Below are 12,068 nucleotides of genomic sequence, written 5' to 3'. Positions count from 1 at the left end.
AACGGTACACATCCTACACTTTAGGAAACATTGCACTGAAAGTATTTCCTCTTTAGTAGAAGATGGAATAAATCACTTGGAAAGCAGCCCATAAAAATGAACTTTCAACAGTAATATTTTTAAATAAACTGATAGATATTCTTCCATTGTTACCAACATCAGGTTAAATCTAAACCAACCTTGTAACGGAAAATGATATGTTTTCATTTCCTCCTTTGTGAGAAGGCATCTGGTCAAGCTTACTTTCTTAGAGCCATACTTTTTAACGATGGGGTCATTCTGCAGGTTGATGCTGACTTCTGAGCTGGAAGAAGGTAAAGACCCTGAAACAAGGACAATCATACATATGTTAGAATCTGTGTTTAACAGCCCTCAGAGGACATGTCCTTTTAATGTTGTATAGGGTAAGCATGATGAAGATCAAAAGATTTTTAAGACCCAGCCCCAACTTTAAAGGAGCTTGCACTCTCATACACTTATAAAGAACACAAAGAGAAAATAAGTCTCAAATGGGTTATAATAATAAAAGCTATAAAAGGGAAAGGGAGAATATACTGGCTGAGATGGTTAGAGATGGTTCAAGAGAAGAAAAGATTAGCTGAGTCTTAAAGAAAAGGCAGAATTCAGATATTTGGTGTATTAGACCAGTCCATTACAGTGTCTGCCACTCCTAATAGCCCATTCTAGCTAAATCTACTGCACCCCTAACCACCTGGCTCAAGCACCAGCAGGGGTGCTGGTTCTTTAAGTAGGGCTCGTTACTGATTGGATTAAGAGTGGGGACTTGGCTAAAGAGGGAGTTATCTATAAACTGACCAGTGACTTGATATTCCTTGTCAAGACATGCTCAAAAGGGACAAGGGTAATTAGCTAAGCTGATCAGATTGCTTGCTTCCAGAACTGAACTAGGAAATAAAGAGAACACACCAGTTAGAACAGAAAACAAAGAAGCTAAGATGCCATGAAAGGGATGGAGAACAGCGCTTCACCAGAGGCATTTAGATTCTTGATGACTTTCTAGTCCACATGTCCTTCAGATAATACCCTCTCACTTAAGGTGGCCTCAGTGAGTGCCTGGTCCTTGCAAACAAAAATGCCAAAGAATCAGAAGTAAGGAAAGAGGGCATGCCAGGTAAGATAGAAATGTACAAAGCAAACTTGGTATGGTAGTGACTAGACCAGTCGGGGAGAAAAAAAGGTCTTTGTAGAAGAGCAGTATAAGAAACAAGGTTGAAAGAGGAGGATAAAAGTGAATTGTAGACCACTGCGAATGCCAGGCTCAAGAGTTTGAATTTTAGTCCATCATTTCATATATAAGGTGGAGCAACAGAAAGTTCCTGAGAAGGGAAGTGGCATAACCAAACAGTACTTTAAGAAAGATCAACCTCAAAGATATGTGGAAAATGAAGTAGAGAGAGAAATGAGAAATGACTTTGCAATAATTCTGGCAAAAAAAAAAGAGTCTGGATTAAGATGATGGAGGGAGGAAAAAGGTTATAAGAAAGAAACATTACACAAGAAAAACTGGTAGAGGGACTTCCCTGTTGGCTCCCAATGCAGGGGGCGCGGGTTAAGACTGCACTCCCAATGTAGGGGGCCTGGGTTCGATCCCTGGTCAGGGAACTAGATCCCACATGCATGCCTCAACTAAGAGTTCTCATGCCACAACTAAGGAGCTCCCAAGCCACAACTAAAGGAGCCCACCTGCCACAACTAAGGAGCCCACAAACCGCAACTAAGACCCAGCGCACACAAATAAATATTTTTTTTAAAAAAAGGAAAAACTGGTAGAGCATAGTGACAGAGTAATTCAGTTCAGTCAACAAAATATTTACTGAGTACTTATTATATGCCTGGTATTGCTCTAGCCAGTAGATTCCCCAATGAACAAAATCAACAAAATTCTCTTAAATTCTAGGTGATCTTAAATTCTAGTTGGGAAGATGGACAATAAACAAACAAATACATAATATAGGAGGTGAGGATAAGGACTATGGAGAAAAGTAAAGGAGAAAAAGGAGGAAAGGGAGTGCTGGGGCAGGAAAAGGGTTAATGTCATATATTTTATAACCAGGGAAGGTCTCTCTGATAAAGTAACATTTGAATAGGTTCTTAATAGCAAAGGGAATGAGCCATGAAGATTGGGTATGGGGAGCCAAAAGAAAAGTAATTCTAAAATTCAATACTGGTGGCTTAGAGAAAAACAGTACCAACAGAAAAGGGGATTTGAAGTTGGGAGTCTGTTATTTAGGGATGAGAAAAATGCTTTTATATATGCTATGATTGAGGGTACAGTGGAGTATCCAGGTAGCAACATCCAGCAGGCAGTTGAAAATGCAGGCCTGGAGTTTGGGATATCAAACCTAAAGACAGAGGAGTTATCCACAGAAGAGTGATGGATAAACTGGGGAAGAACAGATGAATATTTCAAAAGAGAACTGAAGAAAGATCAAAGTGTATGGACTATATCTTGGGGACTTCGATATTTATTTAGGTTGGGAAAATAAAGCAAAATCCTTAAGAGGACAGAGAAGTAGCTATAACCCTCTAGCTCCTCAATGCTTACAGGATAAAATCCAAAGTCCTTAGCATGGCATTTACAGCCTGCAAGACAAAGCTTTAACCTACCTCTAAGCCTCATCTCTCAGCACTACCTGCCCTCTTATTCCATCTCCACCCCCTAATCATCCTCAACAATCTATATTCTTCAGTCACATCAATTTCTTTTTTCTGATTACATCCTTTCTTTTACAGCTCAATGTCTTTACCTGAGTTTTGAATCTCATAATGACTACTCTGTGATTCACTCAAAGATGTTTAAAATACAGTGGATGTCAAATTAAACAAAGCTGCAGGTCCGATATAGACATCTATTAGAAGGAAAGGGGAACAATGGAAAGGTAGGAAGTTAGAAGCTTTTGAGACAGAAGATAACAGGAAACACAGTCATGGAGGATATGGAAAGGAATCACTAGTTATTCCTCACCACTTTTTCATGTCCCCTCAGTGCAACTATTCAATAATTTAATTATTTCTGAACAAACATACAAAAAGCATTATTGAACAATACTTACCTTACTATGTGCAATGAACTGTTAAGGTCTATTCCATCACTCACCTCCTCTCCCCCCAAAAGAGAAGGTCAGCTATAACTTGCTAACAGGACACAACCCAGTTTGAAAAACACTGCTATCATGGATATTTATACTTTAGCTGGCCAGCATCCTAATCTGCCACTGTGAGTAGTATTAGTGAGTATCCCCTACATTAGTCAAAGGCAAGATCTTCCCTCCTATGTGTACACTTGTGGGTACAAAGACCCAGTGACAGTTTGAGTCCAGTGTCAGTGATATCCAGGGAGCAGACTTAGCTATCTAACCTAACCAAATGACTTCTGAGGCATGAACCCTGGTTATGTTTCCTGCTATCTAATCCGCCTTGGTACTTACCCATTTTTTCCTTAAAACACACACACACACACACACACACACACACACACACACACACAAAATTGCTTTTCTGCTTAAGTTACTTATAGTCATACCTTCCATTCCTTTAGGCAGATCCCCAATTATTTGTTTCTTTTGCAGCCCAGTGATATCAGCTAGGAAATCAGATGATGGGGGAGGCAAGCAGAACTTCTGAAAATACATAATAGGTTTTTACAAAAATGCTTGAAAACAGTTAAAATACTGTCACCTAGCCTTTTATTGTCAGCTCAGTGCTATGAAAGATCTGGACCTTAATTGTTTGCATTGTAAAATGAGGACTGTTTCCTTAAGTTGTAAAAGTGACTAAATAAGTGAAGCCATATTTATCCTACCACAGTTTTCTTTGCTTCTCTAATTACACACTATACAAAAGAAACAAACATTACAAAAATGTATAACTTAGAAAAGCAAAGTTCCTTATATTTTTCAAAGCACTTTCATATGTATTACTTTAGTGGATAACATGCCAGGTAGATGACACAGAAAAGCAAAGAGATTGAGAGTTCAAGTCTCAGGCTCACCTGGGCTTCAATTCCAGCTGTAAATTCCATTTACTAGCTGTAACTTGGGTGCATTACTCAGTTTCCTTATGTATAAAATGGGAATAAAAAAGTATCTCTTGGGGCTTCCCTGGTGCAGTGGTTGAGAGTCTGCCTGCCGATGCAGGGCACACGGGTTCGTGTCCCGGTCCGGGAAGATCCCACATGCTGCGGAGCGGCTGGGCCCATGAGCCATGGCCACTGAGCCTGCGCGTCCAGAGCCTGTGCTCCGCAACGGGAGAGGCCACAACAGTGAGAGGCCCGCGTACTGCAAAAAAAAAAAAAAAAAAAAAAAGTATCTCTTATAGGACTATTGTAAGAATTAAAGATGATGCATACAGTATGATTAATATAGGGCCTAGCACATAGGTAGTGTTCAATAAATGAAAGCAAAAAAAGAAAATGGAGACCCAAGGGGGTTAGGTTAGGGCTCACCAATTCAAATGCTCTCGGGGTAAATGGATGAAACAGTCTGATAAAGAATGGAAGAGGCTATGGTAAAATGGAGAGCACATGCCTTTCTAAAGACAGCTGCTATTCAGCTCCAGATACTGTTTCAAGGGAAACTAATCTTGTGATGTTGTCAAGAGAAGCCAAAATATATAGGTTTTATGTAAATTTTACAATTTTTGAAAACACCAAAGCCCAAATAAAATGTGACAATATCAACTACAATCTGGGAACTAGACTGCAATCCGGGATTAAGGGTTTTGCCTAGATTACCAAAGAAAAAAATGAGAGAGAAATCTAATTTCAACAATCTAATCTCAGGTATCAACCGTAATCTTTTTAGCTTTCTACAACTTCTATTGCTTGTTCAATCAGGTTGCCAAGGAGCACAATTTGAGACATGTGCACTAATCTCTGAGTGTGAGGACCTGACTCAGGTCCGAATACAAAGTTTTCTTAACTTACGTGTCTGAATGCCTTTCGGAGAAGCCCAAACTCCAAATAGAACCTGTAAAAGTGTAGCTGACTCATTCCCTGCAGTATAACAACCACCACGTTGTTCAGGTGGTTTTGGTGAAAAAGTTGGCACCAGCTGTTGAAAAATAGAACCAACAAAGCTAAGACTGATACCGTCAAGTCAGTTACAGACATACAGAAGGGAAGTATGAAAAAAGCACTGAGCAACAGATATTGGAGTTTATCATCACTCACTGACTGCCTGGAAACGGAGAACAGCTATTACTGCACAGAATTCAAATAAAGATCTCTTGAGATTATTATTTATTCCATTCAAATCAAGTATAATACCAAGTGAAACACAATGCATTCAAATCCAAAATCCTATTAAGATTTGCTTTAAATTGGAACTAATTAAGCTCAGTTTACAAAGGCATATCTTCAAGATCCAAATCTGCTCTACAGTCCTTCCTAAGCCAGTAACGTGACCGGCTTCCAGAAAGCCAGTTCAGATAAAGTGACAGAGCAATGATAGTATCTGTTAAGGCAGAAGCGGGCTTTTGAGGTTTGTAGCCACTCCACCCCCAGATGGAAGTGTACACATGAAAATCTCTCTACTGTGTATTGGTACATACAGAAATGCAATTTTCATTAGACATTTAATAATGGCATTGAGGATATCAGAACAGTAAAATTCTCTTTGCCCTTGATTTGTAAAAGAAGAAAAAAGATTGGGATTCTTAATACATGATCATGTTATTTCAATCAGGTCTCCACTGGAGGTTATAAACAAAATACCTATAGCAGCCAGACAGATACTGTAAATAAGGGAAGCAGGCCAGGTGGCACACTGAAGTGTACATCTATAATAGGAGGCCACTATTCAGCTTCAACAAATTGTTGCCATAGGGACAGCTGCCAGAGTTTTTCGAAGTAAAAAATATGGATATAAAGGGATTCCCAATTTAAATTGTTGGCAACTTTGTAAAAAAAAAAATTGAGGACATTCCGTGTGGCAAATAAAAAACATCAGGTAGACATGGTCCTCTAGATACCAATATGAAACCTCAGGTCTATACCCACCATTTATGTTCTTCTCATACCTAGGTTTAGGAACACTGGATTTGCCCAGAACTGCATACTTCAGCAATTCACATAGCTGGCCATGAGTTATTTCACGGGTATCAGAAAGTAAAATGGTAGATAAGCAGGCTTTCTGCAAAGATAAATCAGAGTATAACAAATTATGATTATAAAGAACATCAAAAAAACATGGCAAATTTTTAAATATTCTAGTTTCTATTATTTTAGCATACTCTAAACATAAGGAGGGTTCTTACTAATTAGAAATGAAGGTCTAAAACAACAACCTGTGATATGACATTATTAATAGGATATTTAATAAACACCGATACAGAACCTTAATTATAGACACTTGGTTATGTGCTAGGGATAGCAGGATGAATAAAACATGACTCATGCTCTCAAGAAGTCCATTCTACTAGGGGGAAAAATGCAGAAACAGGTAATTCCAATATAATGTGGGTGCTACTATAAAGGTAAGGGAGCAAAAGAGGCTAACTAACTGCCTTGGGGATTGGAGAGTTTTGGAGACAGCATCACTGAGATGAAAATAATGGAGTTGAACCTTGAAAATAATGAGTCAGCCAGGTAGGAGGAAACACTGTGTCTAAACACTTAGTTTGGTTTGGCTGGAGTCAAGACTGCATGTTGCAGAGCAATAGAGATATGAGAGAAGAGAGAAGTGGGAGCCAGTTCATAGATGATCAATGTGGTCTAACCTAAGGAGTCAGACTTTAAGCCTCTCCTTAAAATAGCTTTGTACTTAGATATAGTTATTAAAGTAATTCATGCTTGTTAAAAAAGATAATAGAGAAGGGTAAAACAGATAAAACACAACAAATAAGTGAAAATAAGTCACTTGTATTTGTACAATTCAAGTAATACCACTTTCATTTTGGTCTGGGAGGCAGCAGAGTAATAGTGGTTAGGAGCTCAAGCCCTGGAGTCATGCTACCTGAGTTCAAATACCAAGCTCTACCATTTTTTTTTTAATTATTTGGCTGCATCGGGTCTTAGCTGCAACATGCAGGATCTTCGTTGCAGCATGTGGGATCTTTCATTTTGGCGCATGGGCTCAGTAGTTGCGGCACACAGGCTCTCTAGTGGCGGGCAGGCTCTAGAGTGCGCAGGCTCAGTAGCTGCAGTGCGTGGGCTTAGTTGACCTGCAGCATGTGGGATCTTAGTTCCTGGACCAGGTATCAAACCCACGTCCCTGCACTTGAAGGCAGATTCTTAACCACTGGACCACCAGGGAAGTCCCCCAAAGCTCTACCATCTTAAGTGCCTTAAGGTGTTAAGAGCTTAGGGGCAAGTGCCTTGACCTCTCTAAGACTAAGGTCTTTTCATTTATAGAATAACTACAATTCTACCTCATGAGATTACTGGGAAGACCAATGAGGTACACTGTAAGTGCAATGTACTGAGGCCAGTGTCTGACATACGCTAAGATAAGTACTTAAACACCAGGTATTATTATTATTATTATTATTGCTATTTTCCCCTGTGACTGTTTAAAGCTAATGTTGAACACTTATTATTAGTCATTTACAGTTCTGAGCACTTTATATCTATTAAATCATTTAATAAGTCTTCTCAAATGGGCACTACTGTTATCCCCATTTTACAGATAAAGAAATGGAGGAACAGATAAGTGGCAGAACCAAGACCAGAATGCAAGCTACAGATAAAGAAATGGAGGAACAGGGGCTTCCCTGGTGGCACAGTGGTTAAGAATCCGCCTGCCAATGCAGGGGACACGGGTTCGAGCCCTGGTCCGGGAAGATCCCACGTGCTGCGGAGCAACTAAGCCCGTGCACCACAACTACCGAGCCTGCGAACCACAACTACTGAGCCCGTGCACCTAGAGCCCATGCTCTGCAACAAGAGAAGCCACCGCAATGAGAAGCCCGCGCACCATAACAAAGAGTAGCCCCCGCTCGATGCAACTAGAGAAAGCCCGTGCGCAGCAATGAAGACCCAACGCAGCCAAAAATAAATAAAATAAAAAATAAAATTAGAAAAAAGAAATGGAGGAACAGATAAATGGCAGAACCAAGACTAGAATGCAGGCTGCAAAGCCCAAACTCTTTTCATCTCTACTTTATACGTTTCCCAAGGGATTATACATTACATTGTTTTGTAACCAACTCCTGCCACCGAGAAAAAAAAAAAAACTGGGGCGTTCCCTAGCAGTCCAGTGGTTAGGACTAGGCGCTTTCACTGCCATGGCCCAGGTTCAATCCCTAGTCAGGGAACAGAGATCCCGCAAGCTGCGTAGCATGGCCAAAAAAAAAAAAATCTGTAAATATCTTTCCATATCTGTTAAACATAACAAAAGTCAATTTTAATAATAGTCCACTCTTTCAATTTACTTAAAACATAATTTATTTGAAAAAAATTCCCTATTGATGACACTGTTGTTGTTCTAAAAAATTATGAACAGTATTATGATAAGCATCCTTGTACACCTATTTTCTCAGGATAAATTCCTGGTCAAAATAAGCATGTATATCTTATATTCTGATAATATTGCTAACTCCTGAAAGAATATACCAATTTATATTTACCAAACAAAACTGTATGATATTGATAATGTATGAGTAAGGAATCTATATGGCAGTGAGTAATCATGGTTGCCAAACATGCGATGTCAGAGGCTGAGCAGGGTGAGGAGGGCATCCTATAGGGGAGAAAGCCCAGGACTAGGGGTAGGAACCCAGGATATATATGCAGGACAGTGGCCCAATGTGAAGTGTCAAAGCCTGAGCGGTATGAGGAGGGCATCCATGCAGTGGCAACTGGAGAGCAGTTAGGCTGGCATCAGATGTCAGAAATTGTTTACGGTAAGGAGGGCATCAATGCTGAAGGAAAAAGAGGGCTGTCACCGAATTCAAAGCCTGAAAAGGGTGCGGGTGTCCATGTGAGAAGGATGAGGGTAGTAGCTTGTCACAGCAGCAATGAAGGCATTCAGATAGGAGAGTGACCTGGTATAAGACGCAGAATGACAAGGGCCCAAGCAGGGTAAGGAAAGTGTGAGGGTGTGGGGCAATGGCAGCAATGGGGGACTGATCAAATATATTGAAGATAATGGGAGTCAGGTTTCTCACTGTTATATAAGGAAGTTATAAATATGAAAAGGGAGAAAACTAGAATGAACCCTGTGGAATTGGATTGGAAGTAAAGATACTGATATGAATTCAGTTTTTCAATATGTATACAGAAAAATATTTAAATGTAAACATACGTATGTGTGTATAAACATATGCACACATATTACCTAGCTCTCTTTTTGGGAGTAGTGACATACCAATAGCAATAAACACATCTAACACCCAGATCTTGATTTCTAAATGTCACTCTCCACTAAAAAGAACTAAGTCTCCTGGCAGAAGTAGCCGATTCCAGGGCTGGGGCAGGGAAAGCACAGAAGAGTCTGGAACATTTTTTTGTGCCAAAAAACAAGGAAATGCTCAAGCATGATGGGGTCATGTTAAAGGGACACAGAAGCTAGCTTAATGGCCAAATCTGGGATATTTTGAGCAGCAAAATACAGTAATGGATTATAACTCAATGAATAAAACAGGTATCCACAAATTCATACTAATAAAAAAATGAATAAACTGCAAGTTTAATGAGGAAGCATCTTCCCACAAAACAACAGAGAAAAAGAGTAACTTTAGAGAAGTTTAGCACACACGTTCTTAATCAAGTTATCAAGGTTAACATCACCAGTAATGGGACAAATCAAACTTGTGTACAACCTGATAAAATACAAGAGAACAGAATATCACTTCTGTGATATTCCTGCCAAAGATGTATAATCTGAATCTAATTAATGAGGAAACAAACAAACCTAACTTCTACAAAATAACTGGTCCAGGATTCTTCAAAGGTAGTAATGTCACAAATGTCAAAGAAAAGACTGAACAGTTGTTTGAACTGAAGGAGACATGACAACTAACTGTAACACGTGATTCTAGACTTGATCTTAATGCTAAAAAGGACATTATTAGAACAACTGGAGAAACTTGAATGGGGTCTGAGTATTAGATGGTAGCAATATATCCATGTTATTTCCTGATTTTGATGGTTGCATTTTAGTTATGTAGATTGTTTATAGGAAATATGTAAACACTAAAATATGGGTGGGGGGAGGCATTCTGTTAGCAACTACAGTACTTTCAAATGTTGGCTGGGGGGTAGTTTTTGATACTGTCCTTGCAAATTTTCTTTAAGTTTGTTTCAAAATAAAGTGATGAGACTGTCAACTTCTTTTGACTTTCTACCACGTTAACCTTTAAAAAATTGCTTTGCCAATCGGATAGGCCAAAAAAAAGAAAAAGGAATCCCATTTAAAAAAGTTTTCATAGCACGAATTCCCTTCTATATAACTGATTTATCATTATCTATTGTTTATCTTCTTTCTCTCTCCACTAGTAAAGGTAGTAGTGATCTCTGTTTATTCACTGATGTACCCCAAGTGCCTAGGAAGACAATAGAAATCTAAAGGGATGAAAGGCATTATTTAGCTCTCAATAAATGACAGAGATGATCATCAATCTTATTCTCCTATGGGAATGTAAACTGCACGAGTGCAAGGGATTTTGTGCTTTTATGCACTGGGATACTTCCAGAAGCTAGAGCAATTCCTGGCATACAGAAGATTTCAATAAATATCTGTTGAACGAACATTCTTCTCGTGTGCCAGGCACAATACCTGTTTTAAACCGCCAATATCAGCCCTAAGGTATGTGGTATTGTATTATCATTTGGGAGCTCCAAACTGCCTCGGGCCGCCCATTCGGGATCCCCCGTTGCTCACCTTGGCCTCGGGCTGCTGCCTCTCCTCAAGATCCCAACGGTCTCTCATCACCTCTGACGCCCCGACCAGCTTATTCGGGACCCGCCTCCTCTTCCTGCCCTTCTTGGGGGTCCTCCCGGTCCTTTCCTTCTCTGGTTCCATGAACCTGTGGAGAAAGATCGGTTAGAGATGAGAAAACCACGACGCGCAGATGGCCCGGGCCGTCTCCTGAGTGGGGAGCACAAGGGTTTCGACAGCCTACAACCCTCCTCAGATCCTCTCCTTAATTCAGTTTACGAAGCGCTCCCCGCCCCCCTCGGAAAGGGAGGGTGCCAACGGTCTTCCCCGTTAACGCGGCAAAGAAAACCACGCCGCACCAACCCAAACGGTTTTACAGTTGACGCCGGAGGCCGGATTCGATACGCTTCCCCAACCGCAAACGCGCCTCCGCCTGTTGGAAAAGAGGGAAGGGGAGGCGCTGTCTTTCCTGCCAAACCACTCCCCACGCCCCAGATTCCCCGAAGACGCCGAAGAGAAGCAGGGCGGAGAACACCGACAAACGCCGCCGCTGCGTCAGCCTCGGGCGGACCCAACGGTGTAACGGCCTCCGCAGCGGCGCGCAGCTTTTGAATGAGCCGGAAGAGGAAGTACAGCGACTTCCGGCAGTTGGGCTGTGAAGAGAAAGGAGCGTCGGGAATGGCAACCAAGAGGCTTGCACGGTACGCTAGGGGACTCCGGGCGGCGGGGGGGTCGGTCCTGGTCCGGCGCTGGCGTCCGCAGTGTCAGCCTCCGTTCTCTGCAGCTCGGGCGTCCCAACCTGTACTGGCCAGCCCAGGCTGAAAGGTCTCTGCCTGGACCTCAGTCTCGAGCCTCTGGCAGCCCTCTGCGCGAGCGTGGAAGGACCAAGGCTCTCGACTCTGTGCCCTTGAGCCACAGTCTGCCTATACCAGGCCTCGGGAAACTATTAAGAACGACCCTGGAGGGCCGTTCGGAGGTGGCAGGGAGCCCCGACCGCACTCAACAAGCCGTTCACCCCACGACTTACTCGTGATCCCTTTAATTCACAATGTGAATCATTGTGGCCTTTCGCCTGATTCTTGGACACGCTGTTCACGTTTGTGATTAATAGAAGCAGTATAATGCATTAGTGAATAGCATGGGTTTCACAGTTGGATGATCCTTGGTTCACAGACTAAATATGTGTTTTCTGGCAAATTGCTGAGTTCGTTTTCTCATCCATTAAATATA

General features: G+C 41.3%; 2 protein-coding genes across 25 annotated transcripts in view; one reads left to right on the top strand and one right to left on the bottom strand.

The window, feature by feature from the left end:
• REXO5 (RNA exonuclease 5) overlaps positions 1-11,304 on the bottom strand; it is a 68,694-nt gene extending 57,390 nt beyond the window's left edge. For 4 of the 7 annotated variants that reach the window (XM_049699043.1, XM_049699044.1, XM_033425917.2 and 1 more), the window contains exons 1-5: positions 10,842-11,235; positions 6,040-6,152; positions 4,946-5,072; positions 3,545-3,641; positions 180-323 (exon numbers count right to left, since the gene is read on the bottom strand). In XM_049699043.1, coding sequence (XP_049555000.1) covers positions 180-323; positions 3,545-3,641; positions 4,946-5,072; positions 6,040-6,152; positions 10,842-10,982 — 622 coding nt within the window. In that variant the 5' untranslated portion in view covers positions 10,983-11,235. Of the gene's footprint in view, positions 1-179; positions 324-3,544; positions 3,642-4,945; positions 5,073-6,039; positions 6,153-6,878; positions 7,596-10,841 lie in introns of those variants that run through there. The other 3 variants (XM_033425913.2, XM_012532638.3, XM_049699045.1) reach the window with 3 other exon arrangements.
• ERI2 (ERI1 exoribonuclease family member 2) overlaps positions 11,298-12,068 on the top strand; it is a 36,837-nt gene continuing 36,066 nt past the window's right edge. For 7 of the 18 annotated variants that reach the window (XM_033425927.2, XM_049699050.1, XM_049699048.1 and 4 more), the window contains exon 1: positions 11,325-11,539. In XM_033425927.2, the coding sequence (XP_033281818.1) occupies positions 11,451-11,539 (89 nt within the window). In that variant the 5' untranslated portion in view covers positions 11,325-11,450. Of the gene's footprint in view, positions 11,540-12,068 lie in introns of all 18 variants that reach the window. The other 11 variants (XM_049699053.1, XM_049699054.1, XM_033425930.2 and 8 more) reach the window with 6 other exon arrangements.

This window comes from Orcinus orca, chromosome 16 (assembly GCF_937001465.1).
Source record: "Orcinus orca chromosome 16, mOrcOrc1.1, whole genome shotgun sequence".
In the NCBI taxonomy this organism is placed as follows: domain Eukaryota; kingdom Metazoa; phylum Chordata; class Mammalia; order Artiodactyla; family Delphinidae; genus Orcinus; species Orcinus orca.
The sequence above is the reverse complement of the archived record's forward strand: the minus strand, read 5'-3'. Positions and strand labels throughout refer to the sequence as shown.